We start from the raw sequence: 27,840 nt of genomic DNA, 5'->3' as shown, positions 1-27,840 counted from the left end.
TACAAAATACAAGGCTGCATATTCTTGGAAATGGTACGCGAAAATAATACAATCTGTTATGTACACTTTACAAATTACAATAAACTTTAGATTAAAAAAACAACAACAACAAAACAATCTATTCATATATTGAGCTGTATCACAAAACAGCTCTAAGTTGTCCCTTTTTTCTTTTTAGGAAATTCTCATTGTCCATTACATTCACTTGTTGCACTAAAGTCTGTTATTGCAAATGTCCTTTCAGTGAGGTAGACACTTTTGGTTTCCTTCTTCATGGAGAACTATAGCTGGCAGTAGCTGTGCCATGTCAGCTAAGTACTAGTTCTTCTCTGTAGAATAGGATCTGTCCTGTTGCTGTCATATGGCTGTTCATATACACTTTGTTCTGAGTCTCCGGGGTGATCCTCCTGCTCTGAGTCAGAGTCCGCGGTAGTGTAGGGGTTTTCACGGAGCGTCATCCCATTATGGATCACTGGAGGAGGGATGAAGCCTGGATACAGGTCCTGGTGAGGTCTCCATGGAGCTTTTCCAAATGTTCCTGGAGAGAAAAGATGTAAAGGTTATATACAGCATAAAGCAAAAGTGAGACAATCTAAAGAAAAGTTAACTGATTGGGATCTGGTCACGGACAGTCAACTTTTGATGTTTATTCCAAGCGCTACAGGCAAAATATAATACTAATATAATAATATAATAATACCCTTCCTGACACAACCATGGCCATTTATGCACGGTTGGATCATTATAATGTTTGTTTGTTTGTTTGTGTGGTTTATTTGAGCAATTTACATTTGTAAATACATGTAAATTGTAATTTAATGCAAGTAATGCAGTGCTCAAAGTTGCTTTGCAATTTCATACATAATTTATTCATTCCATTCTCAGTGGTGGTAAGCTACGAATGTAGCCACAGCTGCCCTAGAGTAGACTGACGGAAGCGAGGCTGCCGATATGTGCCATCGGTCCGTCCGACCACCACCAATCACTCATTCACACACTACATTCACCCAGGCTTTCTAGTGTTCCCCGGAGGTCTCCCATTCAAGTAAAAACCAGGCCCTTCCCTGCTTAGCTTCTGAGATCTGATGGGATCTGGCAGAGCAAAGGCCTTAACGAACACAAACTGTTTTTTGATTTATTCTTGCGTTGCATTGTTTCACATTTTTTTTATAATAAAAAAATGTGCGACACAAGGTGCTTCTGTACAGAGCATTTAAGCTGGGCTGAAGCTCTCACTCAGTGTCTGGCGCTTGACTATAAGCTGCGGGCAGTTCACAGACGTTAATCTGGAGCCTCTAAAGGACGTCTAGGCTTCAGTTTTATGTTTGTGTCTATAACATTACATCACCCTATGAGCACTGTATCAAAGGGACCTAACCCAATGAGGCAAAGAGATGCAGCCTCTGGCCACGAGCTGTGCTCAGCAAAACTGTGCTACAGTCGGTAAAGCACGGTTTGGACAAGTGCTATAGTCTAGTAAAGTACACTTGCACTCAATTTTAGACTTACCCATAAAAGTATTAAATGGAGAGAGGCCTTCTGTTCCATAATCATTTGGATCACCTTCGTCCACAGATAGACGGTTCTCACTGTGCTGCTGAGTTTGGCCATTATGGTGGCAGCCATTGGGCACCTGCATAAGGACGGAAGAGGAGCAAAGGTCGAATGGCTCCGAGAGTAGGTAGTCTTTTCGTTTGGAGCTGGGAAGACTGCCTGTATAGTCCATGCAAGGGGGCTTTTGATCAATTGAACAGCCTAAAAAGCAAAGAAAAAGAAGATGTCAATTAACCCAGAGGTTCCGGTAGACTTTTTTTTTGTCGGCCACTTTGGCCGGCTGGGTCGTATAATGTCGGCCATTCGCAAGAATTACAGGCCATTAAAAAATATATACATTATGAACGTGGCATATTATCAACAACAATCTACATTTAGACAGAGCGCTACACAAGTGCTTTAGTGGGTCCCAAAACACGGCTATTTCTAATTAAAGACTGACGTGAGAAAAATGTAGCAACAGCGAAAATCCAAACATGAAGTTGTGTGCGTGGAGACGGTGGAGCAGCAGGTGTTGCGCGGATTTACACCACTCATATGCACTTCAACTCAGACAGCGCTTTGTAAAACGGGCTAAAGCCGTAAATCAAAACTTTTTTGATAGAAATATTGAACCTTTTTTAATATTTAGGCCTGTCTCGAAAACACTTTGTTATGTTAGTCACTGACTTAGGTGACATGTTTAATATATTTTTCTATATTCTCTCTTTTTTACTGTCGGCCAATTTGGCCGATGGACATAATTTTTACCGGCCATTTGCTTTTCAAACCGGCCAAAAGCCGACTACAGCCGGCTAACGGAAACCCTGAATTAACCTATAATAATGAATATATGTGCCAGTAATATTTACTAACCTGTGCAGATTTCTGTGTAGTCGGGGGGATACAAGTTGTCCCGTCTGAGGAGTGATCCTATCGCACCTTGATAGTTACAGAGCAGGGGATCGAGCGCTGCCTCTAAATCAGTTTCACTTCCTCCATCAAGCTGACAGAGGCCTGCAGAAATTAAGACCAAACATTTTAGTATCCAACACTACATGTGATCGATGAAGAAAAAAAGTCCACAAATTTACCATTCATGTCTTTGGATTGGATATAAAAGCCACTGTATTGATGACTACTGCCACTCTCTGACGGGATGTACCCATCCTGCCGGTCAGCGAGGGTGCCCTGGGACGAGAGGTAACTGGGGATGTCTGCAGGCAAGTTGGTCTCATCTAAGTTAGAGAAACATTACGTTTTTATTTGTCATTCATGCTACATTGAGCACTGCACAAATACATAAACACCAACAAATTTCCCTCCTAATAGTTTACAAATTTTACAAAACATTCACCTGTATTCGTTACACTGCAGTTTTCGTTTCTTCTTCGCGTGTGGTAGATGATGACCACCCAGACCAGAGAGGTGCCCACCACACAGCACACCACTGCAATGATCACGATTCCCACAGTGGCCCACGCGTCGTCATCTGGCCCGCCCACTCCCATAATGCCGACACCAACTCCGCCTTGAACTCCGGGATCACAATTGGGATTCGGCAGCACAGCCAACCGGATATTGCCTCTTTCAGTCCCCAGGGCGTTGGACATCTCACACGTGTATTTCCCAGCGTCCGCCTCGGCTGCGTCCACAATGATGAGAAGCTGGTTGGCGGCTGCAAAAAAGTGCCGCTCGGTCACCACAAGGGGACTGTCGTCTTTGGTCCAGTTGAGCTTCGGAGGAGGGCTGCCGCCAGCGATGCACTGAAGGACGGCTGTTTCGCCTTTAGCAACGGTGCGGTCCGTAAGAGGCCTCAGGAAGGATGGGGTTTCTATAGTAACGACAGATAAATACAGCACAATGAATACACCATTTCTAACATCTTTTTCTGCTATTTTCCATTGATAATAAGAGAAGGTTCCTGCAATTGGATGACACAGCTTAGATCAGTATTCCTCAGACTATGGCATGGGTAACACAGGAGGTATCATCATCAGTTTAGTCCTGCTTGAATCCTGATCAAGTCCTTGCTTACCCTGTGCCATACCTGGTTAAATTACGGTGACAAATACAGACAACCTCTTACCTAGCACAGTGAGTGTCGCATTTGCAGAGATGGCTCCTGCCGTGTTCTGAGCAGTGCAGCTGTAAACTCCGATGTCCTCAGTTTTCACGTCAACAATGAAGAAGACGTCATCCTCTGGCATCACGTGCATGCGGCGTTCGCGAGCAGCTGGGAAATCGGTGCCTCCATCTTTCTGCCATGCTATTTGAGGGGAAGGGTGGCCCACCGCGGCACACTCCAGTCGGGCTGTAGCTCCGGCACGGATACTCAGATCCATGGGCATTTTAGTAAAGGAAGGCAGCACTACGGGGAAAAAAAAAACATTTTTATTTTTTTATAAGCTCCTATTTCATGTGTACAGCAGGTAGTTAATATACCTCAAAAAGCAAACTGCAAATTACACTTATTTTGGACATTTAACTTATATAAAAAAGAAAAACAATTAGAAGAATTCCATCATTTCCTCATAAACAAAGCAAGTACTTGAAGACTACTTTCATTTAAGTTCTCTGTAGACAGCATGGGGAAACTAGCTAATTATACCCGTGGATTATACGGCTATTCTTCGTTTATTGAACGATTCCTGTCAATGGGACTTTTCGCTGGCGACACAAGATGAAAAGGGAAGCGGCCATGTGTTTATGGAGTTTTAGTGAGGCTTAACAGACCTCAATGCTACGGGTGAGTCCATGTTTACACCACGGTTCACATCTGTCCTGAGGGTTCAGCTATTGTGAACTTTAGCAAGACATAAACAACTCCTTTATGCACTCATATCATTGTGCTGAGGTAAATGCACTGTTAGGTAATCTGCTGTTTAGTAATCAGATGTATAAATTATGTTTTGGAGCTGTTTGACTGCCGTCTATAGAGTAAACGTTGTTAGTCTGATGCTCTGGGAAAAAGACTTGTCTGTAATGCTTGTTCTGTGAGTATTTGCTGATATAGGTGGTTACATGCTTCTTTTTTAGTCTGACAAGTGGTGATAAATGCGTTCAGTAGATCTGATTGTAAAGAGATTGCAAACAGCCAGCCAACTCCGTAAAGTAACAAGCCAAGGTAAATGGTACAAATCACTTAATCACTTACTGTTGACAGTGAGCCGGGCCTTGGTGGAGTATGATGACCCGAAATGGTTGGAGATGACACACTGGTATTTGCCTTCACTGGAGAAGTCCACAGTGCGCAGCTGCAGAGTGGTGGTATACTCCGTCACCTCCGTGTCTCCACCCGCTCCGCCCTGCACCCTCAGGTGGGCCTGGTTGTGGATTTCCACGTCATTCAGGACCTCGTTGTCTTTCTTCCAAGCAAACGTCATGGGTGAGTCACTGGAACTGGCGGCTGAGCAGACGAAGGTGACGTTTCCACCTTTGAGAGCCGACTGGGTCTCTGGCTGCACTGTTATCTGAGGCTTTGGGAAGTCATCTGTGAGGACATGAATAGTATGTTTCATTCATCTGGTATTCGGCTAAAGTGGAAGACTTAAGTGAATTAATTGTAAGTACTATGTTAACCTCTTACCCCCACCTTAACAAAGCACATTTTCTCCAGTCTGGTTTTCTTCTTATCTTAAAGCTTCTCGACTGGAGCTTACAGACTATATATCGTAACTTTTTGCCGTGTTGTCGCCCCTTTGTCACATTTTAAAAGCTATTTTTTTCCGTGTTTCAATCTCTGCGTTTTTTCACTTTTTTGTTGCTTTTCTGGTACGTTTTTGTCGCTCTTTTGTTGAGTTTTTGTCACTTTTTTTGTTGCATTTTTGTGGCTTTTTCATCACTTTTTAGTTGTGTTTTTGTCGCCTTTTAAATTGTGTTATTGTATCTAGGGCTGTCACGATAATTACTATATCGATGATGATTACTATATATTTCAATAAATAACAGATAAACGATACATTTTTGGGCTCGATATCTATCGTCTGTACATCTATTAGCATTTCCCCCCTATTTTTTTCTTCATTTGGTTTCTAACTGAAGCAAATTCAGTTACATTATATTTCATGTTTATTGCAGCTTGTGTGGTATTTTAGGATATGATTATGCACTTTTAGAACAAAGGTTTATTGTCATTTTTACGCCTGAGAGTGGACAATATCTAGTATCGTTAGTCAATAATATCATTTATCGTGATACTTTCCTGCCTCAATATATCGAACTTCAAATTTGTTGTCATGACAGGCCTAATTGTATATTTTTTCGACCTTTTTCTAGAAGCTTTTAGTTGTGGGTAATGCCAAACTCGATTCAGGTGGGGGTTAAGAGGTCAAGTAGGTTTGCCCAAGAAGTAATCCATTTGATTCAGTTGATTCGTGAATTACTGTGTGTATCGTGTATGCATGGTACACATCTTTTGAGGCGCAAATCCTTTCAATACAACCTGCACATTTGAATATTACACGCATAAATATCATGAGCCTTATAAGAACACGTCGGCATCAGGAAGATACTTAATAATGTAGGCCAGCTTTGCAGAATGGAACCGTTGCATGCATTGCGTACGTGTGCGCTTTTAGGTGCGACACAGAATGAACGCATCACTCACCGCACACAAAGTCCTCTTGGCTGACAGAGAACATGCTCCTGCCCTTCAGCATTTGCGGGTGGGCACAGCTGGCGTTGACGCAGGACAGGAAACTCTGCTCCGCCACCCACACCGGGAACCACTTGAGCTGGCAGTCGCACAACAGGCTCGAGGTGTTGAGACGCCTGGCAGTGCAACAGAAAAGTGCATACAGAAAAACATCAGTCACTCTGAAATGTGGCACTAACGTCGACTGGAAAACTACAAGCGTGCATGTTATTTTATACAGAACGATAAATGGAAGAGGCTTTATATCTTAGTCCCCTTTCTTTGACGTGTAAAGCAGGGCCAGGTTTGGTAACATGTTTTAACCCTAACCCTTTTCTAAACTGGGCAATAGCTGCTGTTTCAAACTGTCAACTTTCTAGTATTTTCACATAAGAATTTCATGGCCATTTTTTACGTATCCCTGAGCATATGGAAGCCATGAACATCAGATTAAAAGGTATCTGGACGGCTAATTCTGTATTTTTCCTGTTCTAAATACAGCAGTTGTTGGCTTTTTTCCCCCCGAGGAGCCCATAATGACTTTCACCTGGAGGCCTGTCTCAAATCAGCTCAAACAAAAACTATGTCCAACATCAATACCAAAATACTCACAACTCCTGCAGGTTCTTCATTTGAGAAAAGGCGTTGGCTTGGATGGACATGATGGCGTTGTTACTCAGATCCCTGTAGTGGAGGAAGAATAAGTTCAGTTTTATTTTGCAAATGGCGTCTGTATATACAGTCAAGTCCAAACTCTTCTAAGATCTTCAACAGACTGAACAAAAGGTTACAGGCTCCAGAACAATAAAACACTAGGCTGTTAAGACTGTTCTGTGAATCGAGATGGGGCCAAACTTGAGCTGGGAAAAAGAAACTCTAATTAGAAACAAATGCTGTGTACACACTAGTGATCAATATGGTCTCAAGAGAGGATACTAATGGCGGCCTTTTGTCTTCTCCACATCAAAGCAAAGCAATGAGAGCAGACAACGCGAACAAGCAAGCTCTGTGTGACTCAGTCTGCCGAGTTTACGGCTCGAATTTTTGGCAACAATCACTGAAACGCGAGGCTCTACTCACAGGTGCTGCAGAGCGTCCAGTCCAGAGAAAGACTTCTTGGTCACCGAACGGATTCGGTTTCCCTGCAGAAATCTGGGAAAAAAACGCACACAATGTTATCAGTTTCACTTAAACTTATGCGCTTCGAGTGTAACATACCGGTCAGAGGTGCTCAATTTCTGAGGAACCCAGTCAAATCCAGGGATTTTTTATTTATTTATTATTTACTAGCCAAGATGTTGTGATTTATAATTCATAACCATCAATAGGCTTTGATTGTATCAAAAATAAGCAAAAATAGCAGAAATAAGTAACTCTTGCCCCTAGAGGCCATAAGCGCCACTGCAGGTGTCGTAGCGTTTTTTACCTCATTAATTGTCCGTGAGAGTAAATACCACGCTGGCAGAAAAAACAAAGGGAGAGAGGGATATTGTACATCCAATTACACAATGGAGATCATTTTTTTCACCCCAACTTGGCTGTAAATACTGCTTAAGTGTGGATAGACCACAGTTAGCTTTGCCCGTTAGCCTGTTAGCTTCTTTTTCGTGATTCCATTAGTGTGTATTGGGCCTCCGGGTTGGAGAAGGGAAAGTTGCATGGGTGGTTTTCTGGCCATCAGGGGGGGATGAAAGACCCCCCAATCATCCCATCAACACTTGTATTACCCCCAGAGCAATTTATCAAGGTAAACAAGTTACTTAGTTCTTCTTAAAACATGAAGTGGGCAGGACCATAGAGGTCGGTGTACAACAAAAAGTTAACCTCTTAACTCCCACCTGAACCAAGCACATTTTCTCCAGTTTGGCTTTACCCAAATCTAAAATCTAAAAGCATCAAAATAGCAGAAACAAAAGCAAAAAAAAAGGGACAAGACAGCGCTAAAAAATAGCGATGAAAAACCAAAAACATGCCAAAAAGGCAAAAGAAAACCACCAAAAAAGAGATGGAAACGTAGGAACAATGTGACTAAAAAGTTACAATCACTTTTGTAGGTCTTTGCTTTCAAATGATTACACTGTTGCTCTCTCGTTGAGAAGCTTTTAGATTTGGGTAAAGCCAAACTGGAGAAGATGTGCTTGGTTCAGGTGGGAGTTAAGAGGTTAACTTTTTTTGTACACCGACCACTATGGTCCTGCCCACTTCATGTTTTAAGAAGAACTAAGTAACTTGTTTACCTTAATAAGTCCCTCTGGGGGTAATACAAGTGTTGATGGGATGATTGGGGGGTCTTTCATCCCCCCCTGATGGCCAGAAAACCACCCATGCAACTTTCACTTCTCCAACCCGGAGGTTCAGGCAGGGGGTAAGAGGTTATGGTTAAGTCCAGGTTATTTTCTATGATCTCGTTTTTTTATCCATACTTTATATGACAAGTACAAGCCTTGAACCCATGACGCTGAGGCTGGGACAGTGCTGTGTGTGTATGGAGGCAGCTTTAACCATAAACTCTCAGCTAAGCCATTACATGTATTGTGGAGCCCAAGTAAAACCATTTGAATATCCCTTCATGAACTCACAATTTCTTGAGCTTGTCCAGCGCAGAGAACGGGCCATTCATGTCCTCAATGGTCCAGGAGATCTCATTATTCTGGAGGTCCCTTTAAGGAGAAAACAAAGACAAGACCGCCTTGTAAAAAACACACGCCCAGCAAACAACCGTGCCTGCGATGTTAATAAAACTCAACGCAGCTTTGCATTGAGACGTTTAAAATTATATTCAAAGGGGCCCGACGCTCAACAGGAAGTCCTTCCCAGCTTTTGCGGCAGTGTCTTTTTTGTCGAGGAAAGCAGAAAAGATTTTTACAAGGCAGCGCTGCAGCATTAACATGTGTGCTGCATTTTCGGCTTCATCTAAAGGGATAAATATACTCTGCGTGCGATTCAAATATGTTTTCTCCCTCAAAGAAGGTCTGCCACAGATCTGCTTGCAACATGATTGTTGAACATGTCAGCCATGTAGTGTACTGTTCCTTGCAAGTTAACTTCGTATTCTCTAAATACAAAAAGATTCCTACCACTAAACCGATTTATTGCTGTCCTGCAAACAATACACTGTAAACTAAAGTAAGTTATCCAGAGAGAGGATGTATGATGCACTTTTTGAGGCGAGATGCAAGCTTCACAAATGTATTGTCCGTTGAGTTTCAAATCAACAGCCCAAAAATCCCTCTTTTTCCCCTCTGCAACACCGAAATTGGGGAAAAAATGTTGACAACCTCAAACTACTGCATGGGAAACAAAATATGAGACGTTTTATTGGCTATCCACAAGGGGGAAAATATACTAAACAACCAAACACGCAGACGCAGTGCACAAACATCGCCACAGCCAAGAATTTCACACAGAAATCGCACCCTTTGATCCCCTCAGCTGGTCTAATGCCTTCAAATAGTCATTTCCCCCCCACCCCACCCCACTGCATGTCTGGTTATGGCTGATTGGGACTGAGGAAGCCGGTCTGCAGTTTACACGTTGGGGGCAGTGCTGGCGTTTCAAAGCCCTGGAGTGATCCACCTAGCCTGCACACCTGCCCTATACAATGACCTCAGCCGCACAGCACACATTTGGTTCGAGTTAGCTCACCGAGATTTCTGGAGCCTGTTTGCTTGCCTGGTGTGGGAACGAGAGGGAAAGATGGGGGAGGTGTGTGCGCACATGCCGAAGGAACCCGAGAGCATAGAAAAGGGGTCCCGTTTGAAGAGAATGCGGGGCGTTGAGGTCGGCGGTTGTTGTGCCGTGCTGAGATTTTTATGTGCGCTCGGAGACCTCGGCGCAGTCATTTATTCCCCATCCCCAAAACAAATCAGGCAGGAGATTTCCACTCAGCCGAGGGATTGATGGTGGAGGTGGCACCGAGATAAAAGATGCGGGAGGAGCTACAAAGTGCTCTACGTACTAAAGGTTTTCTATGGGCTATTTATGATGCGTGGCAATCGCAGAGTAGCGGTTTGTCAACTTTGCTCAACTGAACTGCATTGTTTGACCACATTGTTCAGACTAGACTGTGGAAACTTCTTGGTTTCAAGTTTTTTTTTTAAGATAACAAACCTCGACAAGGGATTGAATTACTCAAAGCTGAAAGTTTAGGGTAAGAAAGCAAGTTCTTGAATACAGTTGGATACACAAGTGTTTGTCGAGTTTCACAAATATATTACTTTTTTCAGTAACTAAGGAATATAACATATTGCTTGCACAAAATATAGGAATATATTAGTCATTACTCCGTGACATTATTACTATTTTCAGTTTATATTTTGCCAAAATTAACTCAAGAAGTAATGCTAGAAGTGTAGAGCTTGTTTTTGCTGCTGATTTAGCTGCAGTTTTCAGTTTGGCAGCAGCATCTGTTTACTTGTAAGTCCAGGAAAGGCCACATTTATTGTTTTTTTCTTTAAAACAAAAATAATCAAATCGAAAATCGAGATCGATCAATATGGGGAAAATAATCTTTATAATTTCTTAATATTTTTTTTTTTTTAAATCGCCCAGCCCTACTCAAAATCAACTCAAAGTAGTGTAACTTTTTGAAACAGTAATATGTAAAACAAACATATTACATTTCTAGACCTGTAATCACTAATGTAGAATATATTGCATTTTTTAAGTAACTTGCCAAACACTGTCCAAGAGTTGAGACCTATTGCCTCAAACACAATCTATATTTGTACTGTAACTTACAGCATCTGCAGACTGGAGAGACCCTTGAAAGCGCCATCCGCGATGAAGCTCACTCGGTTGTTCCCAATGTGCAGCTGGTCCAGTAAACTCAGCCCCACAAAACTGGATTCCTCAAGACGAGACAGATGGTTGGACGACAAGTTTCTACAAATGTAATGAACACATTGGTTAATGAATGCTACCAGTTCAGTTTGCGAAGACAGGGAAGTCTGGGCATCTCTGTGACTCGACCCCAGATAAAGCAGAAGATTGATGAATGGACATATATCAATAATATTATCAGTAATGCATGTAAAACTAAATACACTTTGGAAACTGAAATTGTCATGTATAAAATGTATAAGATGTGCTCATACTGGCTGATAACCTGCTTGTTTACTTTTTGTTTGTTGAGTGATAAGGGAAAACCAATCCTTTTTAAATAGTCTGTTCAAATGTGGAAAAAGCACAGACATAGCAAACTCTGAAGTGACCGCTTCTGCAAACAACGGCCACAACAAAGGAAACCAAATCTGCTGCAGGAATGTGTCTGGTGAAAACTGTGAAGTTTGAAGCTGAAGCTGTTGTCATAGAAACAAAAGGCCTGATAGTGACATCTCCAGGGGCAAAGATAAGAAGTTACAATTATTCAATGATGGCCAGCCATAAATATGACAATATTGATTGATCAACTTATCGCTAGATGGTGGGTAATGGGTGGTAGCAAAAAAATAACTAATAATGAAAACTCCAGTTAACCAAATTGAACAGGACTCTCTAAATTCATTGTTTTGGTTTAAACAACAGCAGGGCAGAAAGTGTGGGCAGAGGGCTGTGCCATTTTTGGCAAGCATGGGGCTTTCATGTTGGCACAGTGCGATCAGAGCTCGAAAAACATCATGCTTTGTTCCAATTTGTCCAAGAGTGTGAGAAAAGGCTATGGGGGTGGTGTGAGAGAGGAGCAGAGGGCGACGCACTCAAGTGTTGGGGGTGCGGAGTCTGAATGGAGACGTGTGGGGGAATAATGAGAGGGGAGGGGGCTAAAAAGTGGACTTACAGCTCGCTGAGTTTTTGGCAGAACTCCCAGGCGTCCGGTCGGATCCGGCTGAAGGCGTTGTGGCTGAGGTGGAGCTGGTGCAGCGTCAGCAACCCGTACAGCCACCCTTTGCTCACCTCCGTCAGGTTGTTGTAGTCCAGCTGCCTGTGAACACAAACATACAGAGTCCGGACTTAGGGAACCATAGTTTATTTGAAGACATAGCATTTACGTCTGACTAGCTGACAAAATCACAAATGAAAAATAAGCTAATGCTGCTGTATAAGTTTTATTTTTTAATTGGATGTCACTATAGGCAACATTTTTCTGCACTCTCAACATTAGGAACGGATCAAATTGTTCCCTATCTTTTGCAGAAAACTAATGCTGTATTAGTGCAATAAAGTACGGGATATAAAAAACTATTGCTGAGTGTATCGACTGCACTTACAAGACTTCCATGTTGCTGAGCCCCCAGAAGGCCCCGTCCATGAGGCGACTCAGGCCATTCCTCTGCATCTTGAGTGATCTCAGAGCGTGAAGACCATGAAATGTTAAACCTTCAACTCTACGGACACGGTTTCTGCTCAGATCTCTGAAAAGGGAAAAAACACAGTTCAGTACATACATTTTACTACATTTTATTATTTTTGGCAAACAGGGTCCCATACAAATGGTGGAGATTGGGGAGCTGGAAGATCTTAGCTGGGATCGAGGACAGGCGGTTGCGGTTGAGACGTAGGACCTGCAAGCTGCTCGACAAGTTGGTGAAGCAGCCGCTCTCCAATGAAGAAATACGATTGTTGTTGAGATACCTGAGCAGAAAGGGGTAAAAATAAATGCAGTTTAAGAACTGTGTGCCTCTTTTCATCACTGTATTGTGTTAAAGTGTGGTGTGACCAGCAATGACCCTTACAAGTTTTTGAGGGGCAGTGTGGGGAAAGAGCTAGCCTTTAAATCCACGATGTTGTTGTTGCTGAGGTCCAGTGTTTCCAGAACAAGAAAGGCCCTGAGCCGCTCAATGGAGATCCTGGAGATCCTGTTGTTTGCTCTGAAAATACAGACATATCGCTCCAATAAATGACAAAAATATAGTGTATTTGACTAGCGGCTTGAGCAGCAGCTTCATGTTTCCACAGACACAAACAGTCAAGTCTCTCAATTAGCCTGCGGTATTAAAAAATGACATACTCTCACACGCACACTCAACACTTGCCACCCACAGTGCTCAAGCATTTGTCTCGCTGATAATGCAAGCATATTTCACGTCAGCCGACAAATTGTTCACCATAGTCAAAGACGCTGCTCTGACAACAGGTCCAAACAGCCTTTCTCTTTAGCGACGTGTTATTTTGTTTATAAGGTAATTACTAACAAGGTATTTAAAAAAGTAACCTGCCAATTACTTGGCTGATGAATACCTTTCCCTCAGTGAAAGCATGCCTCGGCAGAGGCCGGCAATTTCCTGAGCTGCACGCCTCCTAAATTGCAGTGCAGGGACTGCTTAGTTATAAACAGTGTGGTACAGTGCCCTCTTTGTGCCGGGGACTGGTAGAAGAGAGAGAGGGGGGGGGGGGGGGGCAGGAATTCGCTCCAACACAGACTACAGGCCTCGTTTTCAGTATTCATCAATGTGCACTCACATCAGCTACACCTTACTGCCCACAGAGCAGCTCATTTACCTCTCTCGCCAGCTGCCATTAGCAATGTTACAGACCACCTTCCAATAGATGCTTTATATTGGGTTTACCTGTACTGTTAATATTTGAGTTGAGTCACATGTCGCGCTGAGCAGACTTCACCAGGTGCAGGGGCGACTTATCTGGTGTAAGACCATTTGTTCTATCATGTGTTTTTTCTGCATGGATACACTTCAGCTGCCAGGTCTAATCTCAGGCTCAGGCTTTCTATTCATTTCCTGCACCTGAGGCAGGAGACATCATGGCACCATGACAGGGTGAAATCGAGATATCCCACCTATTCACAAAGCCAGGTGAAAGCTTATGGACAACTCAGACTGACCTACTTCAGTACGAGTCGGCCTTTCTGGACGGTGGGGGGGGGCACATCATATGTATCGTTATGTTGCATAAATCGGATTTGAATGACATGTATAGCATTTCAATCTAATAAAAGACTTTCTAGTTTCACTTATAAAGTTAGGAGCACCACATATAAGGAAAAGATTATGTTTCATCTAAAACTTTAAGATATTTTGCCATTACATTGTAGCTATAAGGGCCATGATGATATTACAACCATGGAGAAATTTGCTCCAGCTTTAACACGAAAATAAAACAAGCTCTCAAGTAAACTGAGTCAAAAATATATAGTATCACTAGCACACTGCAGCACAGAATCATCATTGTAGTCTTTCATTTCAAAGCAATTTGCGATTTACATTAGCAATAGTTGGAAATAATTATCTAAAAAACAAACTATAGAAACAATCTATTGAGCAAGCAGTACATGCTCGTACTTTACTGTAAATACTTTGTGAATCACAAATATTGGGATAGTTGCAGCATAAGCAAGTTTGAATTGCATTTTCTTTATTAAACTTGTGGCACAGGTGTCTATTGTTTGGAGATTTGCAGAGGGCTTTCCACGCATCGTAGCCTCCAGGCCTCACACAAAAGTCCTGCACACCACCTGTATCTCAGTTTTCATGTTCCACTGACTGTTCGCTGAGAGAAGAGGGGCGCCACTCATACAAAACCAGTCTTTCCAGTTCATCCCTGGGGGGAACCGGGAGGCACTGGGCTTTGGAGCACACTTCCTGCCCCAGAGAGACGGCAGCTGGAGGCTACAGAATGCCTACTATTTTAGTTGTGCTTTTCACTTGCAGTCATGTCCATTGCTCGATTGATATTGTGATAATTGTTTTATTATTGAATTGTTTATCTAGTCCTTTTATTTATTTATATTCCAGTAGACAAGTCCAGAATAAAGTGGAATTTAACTGAAATCAACAGTGATCAGGGTCGCACCTTTTTAGTTTAGATTTCAAAGGTCTTATATAGCACTTTTCCGGGCGCTCAAAGTCGCTTTACAATTGTGTGCATTATTCATCCACCTGGTGTAAGCAACAACTAAACTTTCTTACTTGGGAGCTAAGTGAGCTGTGTGGACCTTTTCTTATTTACTCTCTCGTACTCTCTCGGTCCGGCACGCTTTTCAGATTTTGTGGGATGTGCATGTCTTCCCTCTCTACATTATTCATTCACACCACACTCAGTGATGGTAAGCTACTATGGTAGCCACAGATGCCCTGGGGTAGACGGAAGAAAGGCTACCAGTCAGTACCATCGGCCCCTCTGACCACCAGCACTCACTCACTACATTCACCCAGGCTTCCTGGTGTTTCCAAACGCTCTCCCATCCAAGTACCAGCCAGGCCCTTCCTGCTTAGGGTCCGAGATCTGACAGGATCGGGCAGAGCAAAGGCGGTATGGACTTTATTCCTATATATTCATAAACTTATTTATCTTGATTATTTTTTATATTTATTGATATTATGACATGTTTTTTGCATTATTTCTTAATAAATTATAATTAAACTGGGGTGTGTGGAGTGTACTTTGTTCACTCAGCAACTAAGAGAGAGTTTAAGTTCCCCTGCAATGGAAAGTTGCAATGGCTCTAGAACTGTCTCTCCGTAAACTGTTCATGTGTGTGTGCGTGTTCATGTGTGTGTGTGTGTGTGTGTGTGTGTGTGGTATTTCCAATTGGAAAAAGAAAAAAAAAAAGTTTGGAGAACCCATATGATGACTCTGCTCACTGCTGTGGCGCCTGTAATGAAAACCAGGGCTGAGTTTGCTGCACAAACCTCATTATACGGCACAAATCTCTCTCACATTTAAGACAGAACTGCTTTACACGTCTGCTCCCCATCAGACTATGGAGAAACACAGATGGACTGAAGGAGATACAGTATAACTGCATTAAGTCAGTACCAATTTTGATATCACTGTTCACCCTCTGTTCACCCTGGGGACTTTGACATTAATGGAATTCAGATTTGCCTCTGGATTATCATTTTAGAACAAGTTCATATTTATTTATATATTTTTCAACTTGGTCTTTCAGAGTTGAGATTTAAAAAAGTCTCATTCTTCATTTTTGAGGACTAATACCTTGGACTCTAGAGCATTATACTATATTATAATATACATTATTTTCTACTTTAAAAACTCATTAGACTCGATAATTGTATTGCCCTTTACAAGCTTGTGTTACCAAGTTTGTCAAAGCGCTACACTGTAGTCATAATTCATTCACTCCACATTTATTCTGGGAATCGAACCTGGGACCTTCTAGCTATGAAGGACGAGCGCTAACCACAGTACAACCGCTTTACATATATTTGTAATACATTTATTATTATCATTTGTAACCCTTTACTGGCCAAGATGCGCACGTTAGTCTGTCAAGTTATGCTATAAGAAATGTACATAGCTAATATAAAGTTATAAAACACCCGTGTTCGCTCCGATTTCCTCGCTGCTAGAAAGTAGCTTGTTTTTAGCAGAGAGCACAACTTTTTTTAAAGAATGAACAGAGCGTTACGTTTTTGTTTTTTTTGTGGGTGAACTGTATAAACACGTTTTATAGCCTTACTTCTTTAACAGCAGATTCAGATCCACTACAGCTACCACGCAGAAGTAGAAGCTGCTTTCTTTTCTTTCTACTTTTTTTTGGTCCAATCGAATAAATGTAATCAACTCTTAAGTGACCACTCTCATTGTTTTCCTCAAGTGTTGTACCAGACTAAGTCCAAGATTAATGTCATCCACAAAGAGTTTAAGAGTCGCTCCCATCGGTACAATGGCTTTCTGATCTTTTATAGCCTGGGAATCACAGCCTAATGGCAAAAATGATGTTGGCCAATCAGCATAATCCAGTGTTAAAAGTCATGGATTATTACTTTAATGGCCGGTTTGTAATTGTCTCCCACAACAAGGCTGCACTTCCGAGGCTCCCGGTCCTAAAGCCTAAAGTCATCCTAATCAGGGCAGGAATCTCCGGGTCATTTGTCGCAGCCCTTGAACACAAGGCGCAGGAGATTTAGCGGCGGACAACATTGCCCCCTTCATAAATTCCGGGGGAAATTGTTCAATTAATTAAGATGATCACGACTCAATTACTACCATCTGCCGGGTTAGTGGCGTTTGTTTTCACTCCGAGCTTCGAGGTCAGAGGAGTCGACGAGCGCAGCCGCCATGTCTGACTGCCTGTTTGAATAAGTGCTATTTGATACTCTGTCTCCACTACTTTTTTTTTTTTTTTCGGAAGTTTTTGGCTTCACTACCCTCCCAGCTTGGAGGAACTGAAGGAGGGAGAGAAATTGTGGAAAACTGGAGGGAAAATCACACGGGGAGAGTGAGGGAAGAGGGCGGCTGCCAGTACGGCTCGCTGCGACTGGGAGCATGTGTGAGGCGCTGTGTTCCAGACCTGCATTTTTGTCCCAAGAAAAAAAAAGTGCTGCTTTCACCACCACTAGGCCTTCAACATCCAAAAACCCTGAGATCCTGATCATTGATTTCATTCCGCCAAAATCTGCTGTTAATAATTTGAAATACCACTTTGTATAACATGTTGGACTTTCATGTAACTCACCATTCACTTTCTATGTGATGCAGTAAAAAATTAAACATGTAAACGGAACTTTTGACAGATACATTATGATCGTGGGCTGATGCTTGCCCCACTTAAGAAACTCATAACTAACTAGGGCAGCAACTGATGATTGACCTGAAATTATTATTTTGCAATCGATTAATCTAACTATTATTTTCACAATTAATCAATTAATTGCTTGCTTTTTTTCCACATAAAGCTAAAGTGGCATCGCTTGAGGACAAGTTGATGGATTAAACTTAAAGCAGTACTAAGTAACTCTTGCCCCAGAGGCGCTAAGGACTCGAGGATTTATAAAGGTAAAGAAGTTGCTTAGTGTTGCTTTAAAGTAAATGTTTCTTGGAGACTCTTGGCACTAATTCTGCTTCTGATTGGATGAGACACAGACGGATATTTATGAAAGTTTCAATGTACAAAACACTACAGACCCTAATTTTAAAAACAGTAGGTTTTCATAAAAACATACACAATGTCATGTCATTGACATTTTAACGCACATGTCATTTTTGCCTTATTTGAGTCTGTTTTTACTAGAAAACGATTAATCAATTACTAAAATAGTTAGTTGTTTCAGCCCTACTCATAACCATGTTTAATCTCAGGGGGTAAAAATAAGGAAGGTGAAGACTACTTTCTAAATCAAAAAGCAAACTCAGATGCAAATTCTACTAAAGTAAAAGTACTCAAGTATCCACTTATAAATGCACATAAAGTAAAAATGGTATATAACATTATGCTATAGATTCTGAGAACGAGTTAAAGAGTGTGTTTTATCCTGAAGTTTTCGGAGCAGAACTTTAATGCAGCTTTTAAATTCACCTACTGAAAATCTACAAATAGGTCATGGATTTAATAACCAAAATTCAAAATACTTTTTTCTTTTTCAGTCAAGTTCAAGAATGTAGTGGAGTAAAAAGTACTCCCTAAACTAACACTTGTATTTTGGCTTCTACTACGACTGGAGAAGGGGATCAAATCGCTGCTTTGTAGAAATCAAGAGCAACCTTTCCAACCCTTTCAGTCCTCAACTCTTAATATTCTTTGGCAAAACATGGTGACATAACTAAATGTCATTCGCCAACACTTTTATGGATTCAAAGGTCCGTGAACACGTCCAAGTTTACATCGTCAGGACAATACTGAATTAAGATTTCGCAAGAAGAGAAGAGTGAAACTGATGATCTTTGATGATTGTACTAATGCATTGTATTCAGCACATCAAGACTAAAGTCACAGAGTTATCACTGCTAACATGATGATCACGGTTACACCAAGCTGAACCTTCTTTATGAGCTCCATATTTCACGGCATTCCTACATGTCAGCATTTGGCTGCATGACCCCTGTTTGAAAAGTTGTTGTTTTTCATTATGCTTTCAATTCTATCTGTTTCTGCAGTTTGTTGAAAGGAAGAGGGTAGACTTTGGCTGAACTGCACTCAACAACTTTCCCAGAAACGGTTGCATGCGCTACACAGACAGCCTACTGTTAATGTAAACATCATTTATGTTTGATCTCTACATTTGGATCAACTTATTGCAAATCATGACCAGCAGGTGGAAAAGATACATTCGGTATAGCCAAAATGCAGTATGATGTCTATACTGGAAATCTTTCTAGCCTTCATTGTTTTCAGACAACATTGAACAGTTTATATCCTGTGAGGACACGCAGGCTAATACCCACAGATCTTTCATACTTTTAACATGACTAACTACTAGACATTATTTTTACCCTGTTTAAAGTGGGGAAATGTATCTGTGCTGAAGGAACTGTGGCACCCATTGAACAGTATGCAGCTCTGATACACCCTATGAAGCTGAGGCCTTTCATGGGTGCGAGCGTCTGCTGGGACCTCTTATAGCTGGAGGACTTGAAAACAAATAGCGAGTGTCTGACAGCTGAACACCCCAAGGCCACAGCACTGCATCGTGTCGAGGCTTGATGAGGAATAGGCCCCATTTAGCTGCAATACATTCTTCCGCAATAGCTTCACGACCGCCGGTTTCGGAAAGACAGCGAAAATTGTTGCGGTTTCACACACTGATAATACTGCTTTTAGAGAACGCGCCGATTGGACAATACGATTCCCAAACAATTTCTGGTTCATGAGCTTTTTGAATGCGTCTTGTACAATCTACTGCTCTCTTTAAGCTACTCCCCCCGCTGTTTAAGCCGTAAACCCTCGAGTATGTTCACACAGAGCTTCTTCCTCCTCCACAATCATCACTCCACTGCCTCTAAAAAAAGCCGTGTGCAGCGTCAGACACCAAACAAAACATTTCCAATCCTCATGATGGCATTTGTCTGAGTGTGTGAGTAAGGGCAGCTGGCCATGTCTGCTGCGACTGCCCCGTCTGGGAAAGCGTTTTGGCCAAATGGACTTAGGGAAAAAGGGGGGGGAAGGGAGGACAACAACATCTCCTCTCACCACCAATGACAGCCTTAAAAGCGGGCCAAAAGCTTTGAGGTAGCTCTACTTACACAATAAGCGTTGTGACGTTCGACGCTACGGAGCCCAGGTCAGGTACTGCATCCAGTTCGTTGTGGTTCAGCTTTCTGTGTGGGTGGAAAGAGAAAGAAAGAAGCTGAAAATAAGGCGTGTGATATTATGGATAAAAAGAGTTAGTAAAAAGCCACAAATGCTAAGTCTGTTGCTTGGCTGCAGTTAACAGGCAAAGGAACATTGTGGTTTGTGTGGTCATATTTCTGTTACACTCCAGCGCTATTTATTGACATACACTCAAGTTTCCAATACTATAATTACTGTATATTGCCCTGAAGTGAAAAAAAAACAAACACAACTGTCCATGAACCAGACAAGGAACATAGTCAGATATAGATCTATTCTGCAGCCTTTAGCCCTGATTGTGATGATGAAGCTTGATCTAGGCCAATGGCATTTGGAAGGTCAGCTATTTTATGAATTGATACTCGCTGTGAAAGGTTTGAAACCCACCGCTCTAGGTGTTGTAGAAAAGACAATGGTAAAGCAGGTAAAACTCAGAAAATTAGAATATCGTTCAAACTAAAATATGACATTATAGACTCATTACAAGATTATAGCTTACAGTCCATTTTAAAAATATTCTCATTTTAGATTAGATTTAGATTTAGATTTTTAATTTTGTTTTTTACAAGTTGAGCCACAATAATCAAAATTATAACAAATAAAGGCTATGCACATCTCACTTTGCATGTAATGAGTCTATCATATATCAGTTTCACAGTTTAAGTTGAATAACAGACATGAATGCACTTTTTTTTTTTATTTAACTGCATGTGATTGGATTTAAAGCCACACGGCGTATAATTTTACCCAATAAATACACTGAAATACAAGCATTTATTTTATGACTGATATTTTCTGCATCATAAAATGCCTAAATGTACAAAGATGTGCCTTTGCTATGAGCGGCTCAGCTCTCCTCATACATGACTGTAATTTTGCCAGGAGTGGGTACGTCTCCAGCTCGTCTCCATGGAGATGTGACTAAAGGCAGCAGAATTTGAGACGTAAACAGGTTAGGTTATCAGCCAAGTCCATTCTTTGATTATCCACTGCAAAAAATAGCATTTTCTGTGTCGAGCTGCTCATTAGGAACATGTTTTGTGCTGATGGCAACAGAAGAGTACAAAATGTTAAGCAGTGTGCCTTTAAAAATTGTCAATATAGAAACATATTATAGCATCATTGTCGAAGGAAATGTTTCCCGATCAGGGGTACGGGAACTCCTAGGGGTGAGCAAGCACTTGGGGGCACTTGGAATTATTTCAGACAGCAAAACAAAATAGAAATTAATATTTCAAAATTATTTTCAAATGAATGTATTAATTTTAAAGGCACACTGTGTAACATTTTGGACTTCACTGTTATCATCTGTACAAAACATGTTCCTAATGAGCAGCTCAGCACAGAAAATTTGCAGTGGGTGATCAAAGATTGGATTAGGATGAGGATTTAACCTGTTTAAATGTCAAATTCTGCTGACTTTAGTCAGATTTCCATGGAGACGAGTTGGAGACGCACCCACACCCGGCAAAGTTACAGTTCTGTTTTAGGAGAGCTGAGCCGCTCACAGCAAAAGCACATGTTTGTTTGTTTTCAATGATGAAAATATCTATTCTAAAATAAATGCTCAATTAAATTTTATTATTTACATTCTATGTGGTGTGGCTTTAAGTAAAATGATGGATTCTGAGAGTGTTTTAGCTTTTTATGAAGCCACAGCACTTTTTTCAAAGGGTGCATGAAACAAAAGAGTTTGGGAACAAATGGAAGGGATAGGAAGTTCATTCGTGTAGAGCAAGTGCTGCATTTACTTAAAACTCCGATATATTTATATGATACATTTTTAGAAAATACTGAAAAGTATTCAATGGCAAATTCGCCTTCAGAGTTTATACAGTTTGAGGTAGAAATAATTGAAAATATCCTGTGTTCCCACTTGTGTACTTACAATTCAGTTAGATGTTGTAGATTGGCAAACAAAGCTCCGTCAAGCACCTGTAATTTGTTATGGCTCAGGTCCCTGTGAAGAAAACACAAGCAGAGAAATGAGGGAAAAGTACATGCTGGAAAAGTGTATTTCAGGTCTGTGCTGCGAACATAATTACGCTCTAAATCACTGTGTTATTGTGCATTAACACAGAGAGCAGACGAGAAGCTGCTCTAATTATGTGCCAAGGTCTAGAGACATGCGAAGATTAAACAGGATGGTCAGGGAGTGCAAGATTTATTACTTAAATACCACGTAATGTCAAAAGAAATGTCTCAAATGGCATCACCTACAGTCACCACCAAGACCGATCAAGCCTGTAATTTAGCTCGAGTTCCCAGATTTGAGGATGAAAGTCTGAATCGGAGCCAAGCTGGTTTGAATCCTCTAAGGTTTCCAGCGATATCTCTTTTCACAAGTTCAAGACGTTTTGCTCTAAATGTTTCAAATTGACTGAAAAAAAAACTAAAACTGAACTCCCTTACAGTGGAGCCCCCCCAAAAGCTGCATAATTTTAAAGGCTTGCGAGTTGTTGAAGGCAGCCAGCACAAAAACAGCACGCTTCATCTCCAAAGCATGAGCCAACATGAAGAAGTGGTGAGTTATTAGGGCTTGAGGCCTATGTGGTGAAAGCAGAGAAAGGAAGAGAGATAAAAACACATGCACAACTTTCAAGTGCAGTTTGAAGCTAAAGCTGGCTCTACTGCCTTTATTTAGTCATTTCACTCTTTAGGTAGCTTTCCCTGCAACAGATACTAGAGTATTGGGGAAAAAATCAATTGACAGTGTAGATAAAGCAAAGTCTTGAAAGTGAAAGAATGTTTAATACTATTTTCTGGTGGAATTAGCAACTTCAGTTACCTTCGCTTTAACAGGCCTCGGTCTACTGTCTACTCGAGTATTGTAAATTCCTAGTTTCTTTATCAAACTAAAAAGTAAATATTGGTCTATTCTTCAAAAGTATCGGAATCTTGACTCCACTTCTTCCGTAACTCTCCCGAGGAGGTTAGGCTATGGTTTTGTGCTCTGTTTTTAGTGGAAGCCTTACTCCCAGCTCCAGCAGTCTGGAGAGCACAGCGCCGTGAGCCATAAAAAAAAAAAGAAAAAAAAAAGACTGGAGTTATTGACGTTGTTGCGCACGATCAACACTGTGGTGCCAGACGCTTTTGTACACCCAACGCCCCCTACACCCCTGCGCCGCACCTCACTCATCTGGAACCCATCAGGACGTCCCGGGAGGAGGAGGAGGAGGAGGAGGGGGAGGCCCGACCACCGTTAATGTATTCACAATGCAGGGGAAAGCAGAGCCTTTCAAACGTCTACAACACCCCTGTCACATTTTCTATTGCCTGACTCTGATCTTTGGTCGAAAGTTTAAAGCTGTAGTAAATTTTGAGGTGTCACAGTCAAAGCAGAGCCATTATAGGATGCTACTGTATCTGATTTCATTCTAACGAAAAAGTAGATTAGATAGTAAGAAAAATGTATTATGCCTATTTTGCCACTTCTTGGTGTCTTTTGCATCTTTACAGTACTTTCCAACACGTTAATATAATTAACCACTAATAATACTAACTAAAAACACTGATGTAGGTCACCTCTATTCAATGCTATACACAAAGGTCTGACCCTTTTGTGTTAGGAACTGGTAAAAAGGTATGCAGTATCATAACTGATTCTTACTGAGATCAGTCAAATGAACAAATTCTTAGTATCATAGTATCATAAAGGGAACCATAGCCTTTCCCTTAAACAGCATCCCACAAGCAAATAAATCACACATACTTTCCATTCTAAAGTTTATGGTCATGATTTCAGCAGCTAAACCTAAGCTCATCCCTTCCATCATGTCGCTGTGTGCTCTTGTTATGGTTATAGGCTTGTAGATGGGTGCATATGGGATAGACGTCCTATCATACTCCCCCGATAAAGGCTGAGTAGCTCTGACACTTCCACTTCCAGCACAAAGCACCCAGATAACACTGAGCCGAGGCCTGTATCAGCTAGAACTCACCACAGAATATTTTATCAGCCACTGAAAAGCTGATGAATGAGGCACTCATTCGTCACAAAAGCTGTCATTAAGATTCAGATAGAGGAGTAACAAGGAATTTCATTCAATGGACAGGCCAAATGGTGAGTGCTATAATATGACCAAGGATGGGACGATAATGAAATTTGGGGTCACGATTATCTTGGCCAAAATAATTGCGATTAATGATATTAGCCGATGGTTTAAAAAAAATCACTGAAACTGCAGAAATGATGGGGATTGAGCAATTATTAAATATTCCTCTTCATTGTCTGCTGTAAATGTTATATTGAGTGAGACATAAAGTAAGTATTTAAAAGCACACTGTGTAACATTTTGGACTACACTGTTGTCATCAATGCAAAACATGCAGCTAATGAGCAGCTCGACACAGAAAATGCTATTTCTGCAGTGGATAATCAAAGAATGGATTTGTATGGCATACTGAAATCTGAAATACTGCAGACTTTAGTCACATCTCCATAGAGACGTGCCCACTCCCGTCAAAGTTAACGCATTTTTTATCATGATTAACAATATTATTGTTTATCGTCCCATCCCTAATTATGATATGTACATATTAACAAACAATAATAAACAATTTGCTTATATTGTTACTAAGCCATGTGAGAACAGTTAAGTCTCCAGTGGGAAATGAATGTACTGCATCTAACCCCTCTTTCAATGTCACTGAGACAACCTGTCAGTCTCGTGGATGACAGTGGCACAGCGCCCAGGGACTGAGGGAGGAAAGTGTAGCAAATTACAAGCACTCTCATTCAACTGTAATTAAGGACAACTACAACAGTATTACTACAGTACATTTTAGGGTCATTATAATTGCTGGAGTAGAAGTTTAAGCATTTACTACAAGCAGCACCAACACTTGTAATAAAGTATATAGTAATAATAATAATAATAATAGTTTTGGTCGGAGGGGCAACGTCAGTCTACCCCCAGGGCAGTTGTGGCTACACTAGCCTACCACTACCAAGTATGGAGATAATTATCTGAGAAACTTTTGACACTGGCTTGCAATGTGTTGTTGTTATTATTATGTTAATATTTTACCCATAAAGAGTGAAAAGAATGTCAGTACCCTTTCCACTCACACTTGCAAAGATAGAAAATTGGAAAAGCCTATGTTTCACAGAAGAATTATTTGTTTTTGTTTTAACCCTTTAAAAGTTTTATCCAGATTCACTTCTCCTCAGTATATACCTTTAATGGCCAAAAGGCAAGTGGTGTCTTATGAACCTTTGGCAGTAAACTCCATATGCCGACCACACCTCCCCCAAAACTTTCTCCTCACTTTGTTCGAGCCTAATCCTTCTCAATCCCCTTTAACCAGGACCATCGCTGGCTCCGGACTTTGCTAATTCAGCAGAAATAATGGGGTGCAACAAAACAAAGGGTTGGCAGGGTAAGGGCTTTAAGATGTGCTGGAGAGCCACTCGTAAATTAGAGTGCCAGAGTGCAAAGCTTTTTCCCCCATGTGGAACTTTTTCACTTTGTTGGAAGTCTGTCCTTGGTTGAGAGGCTCAGACTGGGTTTTGTTTGCTCTGGCAACGCCAACTTTCCACAGCAGCACTTTTTAGAGGGAGAAAACTGAACCAGGCTAGCAAGCAGTGGTGAAGCGGGCCTGCATGCTGTTGGAAAAATCTCAAGTAAAAAGTGTAGAAAGTACAATCAAAGTTGAAGACAAAGCGAAATGTGTTGTGAAGGTTTTGATGGAGGACACTGACAGAACCAATGAACTTTAGAAAACTGGGATCATTGTCACCATTCCCAACTAAGATTTACATCTTAACAGGTATATAAGCCTCCAGCTCCATCAAGGCTCCACCAACTCTGAGGAATTTCACCCCCACAGCTCAACACAATGTAAACAACTGCAGATTTGTGATGGCAGTGCTGCTACAATTTATCAAACTAGGCTACCACAAAGACGAACACAGCAACTCTGTAGTTGCCGTTACCTTGGATTACACCGTTGTTACTTAAAGCTGAACTACTTTAAGTAACTCATGCCCCTAGTGGCCATGAGCGCCACGGCAGGTGTAATACATGTTCCGCTTTTCTTTACTCTTTAATTGTCCGTGAGAGTAAATATTGAACAGAAAAGACAAAGGGAGAGAGGGATATTGTGCTACAACCCACTTACACAATGGAGATGATTATTTTCACTCAAACTTGGCTGTAAATACTGATAATGTGGCGCTAGCCCACAGGTAGCTTTGCCCGTTAGCTTCTTCTTCGTGATTCCATTAGTGTGTATTGCGCCTCTGACTCGGAACAGGGGAAGTTGAAAGGGTGGTTTTCTGGCCAGAGCCACCAGGAGGAGATGAAAGACCCCCCCAATCATCCCATTAACACTTTTATTACTCCCAGAGGGATTACGGAAAGGATTTATTAAGGTTAAACGATTTGCTTAGTTCTTCTTTAAATGGAAAAATGTATATATTGGCAACTTACACAAAATCAACCTAAGCGGGGTGTCACACATCCAATTTCCCTTGACTAATAAAAAAGTTAGAAAAATCCAGAGTGACAAGACATGATGAGGAAATATGTGATAATAGGTCAGGTTATAATGTTCCTAGTGAACAAGGACTTTACTAACTTGACTGGCTTTTTTTTTTTTAGAAACCAAGGTAATGAAACAGCATCAACTCAGATTCTAAACTTCTGAAATCAGTTTATTTCAGGGGTTATCACTGAAGCCCTGTTTTGCAGCTCCCTGTGACCTGGACGCCACTGGTGGAATGCAACGATAACACACATACATCATCATGGATTACGAGGCTAAATTACAGCAATACTTCTAAATCTCCCGGTTTACAATTGAAGAGCTTATGATCAAAAACACATACTCTATAGCCAATATATAGCCTAACTGTTGTTGCTGTTTTTTGCACTAATACAATTTTTTTTTTCTGCAGAAACATTATTATGCATATTTTTGTTCCTATAATTACATTTTTATAGGCAATACGCTACCTAAATTATTGGTATGCTTAACAGAAACAGAAACAAGGCTACATAATACTCAATTCATCAGCACAGGGATTTGTGGATTTCAATTCGCAAGCAACACGAACAAAAGTAGTTGCATCGGAGTCCCCGTGTTTTTCTCGTTCCGCGCAAATCTTTACTGTGGTTTAGGCAATGGGGCATAGCCTACACCAAAAAGACCACTATAGGAATGCAGCGCATCCCATCCCAAGTCAGTAAAAAACTTCCCATAGAGCCAGAGGTGTTAGTACAGCTCAGTAAAGTACCTGCTGTGCTTTTCACAACGGCAGAATACATTTGCTGCGTGCGTGGTTTTTACTTACAGCTGAACGGTCCATTCCGGGATGGTCTCTGGCATTTGCCCCCTTTTGAGCCGGCTGCAGTCCACTAGCTCGCCAAAACACGCGCAAGGTGGGGGGCACGTCCCGACAGTAGCCCCACATTCACGCTGTAGTCCCCAAAACACAAGGGAAAGGACGCAAAGCCGGGCTTCCACAAGGCGAGGCTGCGTAAAGTAGCGCATTTTGGCCACACAACACCCCCAGAAGCACTAGTAGTAGCGCTGGATGTTGAGGCGAAACGTATCCAAAGAAAATGAGCGAGTAGACAAAAAAACAAAACTCCACAAGAGATGAAGCGATAATAGTGCACTTATATCCAATGCGAAGTTATTTGAAGAATCCTGGAAATAATAAACGAGAGAAAGGCTAACGTTGAAAACTTTTCCATTC

General features: G+C 41.4%; 1 protein-coding gene across 1 annotated transcript; it reads right to left on the bottom strand.

Annotated features, from left to right (window-relative positions):
* lrig3 (leucine-rich repeats and immunoglobulin-like domains 3) lies at window positions 1-27,840 on the bottom strand. Its single transcript, XM_079552126.1, has 19 exons — window positions 27,433-27,840; window positions 22,024-22,095; window positions 20,048-20,122; window positions 12,841-12,975; window positions 12,596-12,739; window positions 12,376-12,519; window positions 11,946-12,089; window positions 10,910-11,053; window positions 8,749-8,829; window positions 7,250-7,321; window positions 6,782-6,853; window positions 6,143-6,306; window positions 4,691-5,026; window positions 3,623-3,904; window positions 2,891-3,367; window positions 2,628-2,771; window positions 2,410-2,550; window positions 1,510-1,755; window positions 1-538 (listed from the first exon to the last, which is right to left on the bottom strand). Exons 1-19 carry the CDS (start codon window positions 27,630-27,632, stop codon window positions 312-314), a joined length of 3,300 nt encoding a protein of 1,099 aa, XP_079408252.1. The 5' UTR covers window positions 27,633-27,840; the 3' UTR covers window positions 1-311.

The sequence above is a fragment of the Gobius niger genome (genome assembly GCF_951799975.1).
Source record: "Gobius niger genome assembly, chromosome: 2".
Taxonomy (NCBI): Eukaryota; Metazoa; Chordata; class Actinopteri; order Gobiiformes; family Gobiidae; genus Gobius; species Gobius niger.
The sequence above is the reverse complement of the archived record's forward strand: the minus strand, read 5'-3'. Positions and strand labels throughout refer to the sequence as shown.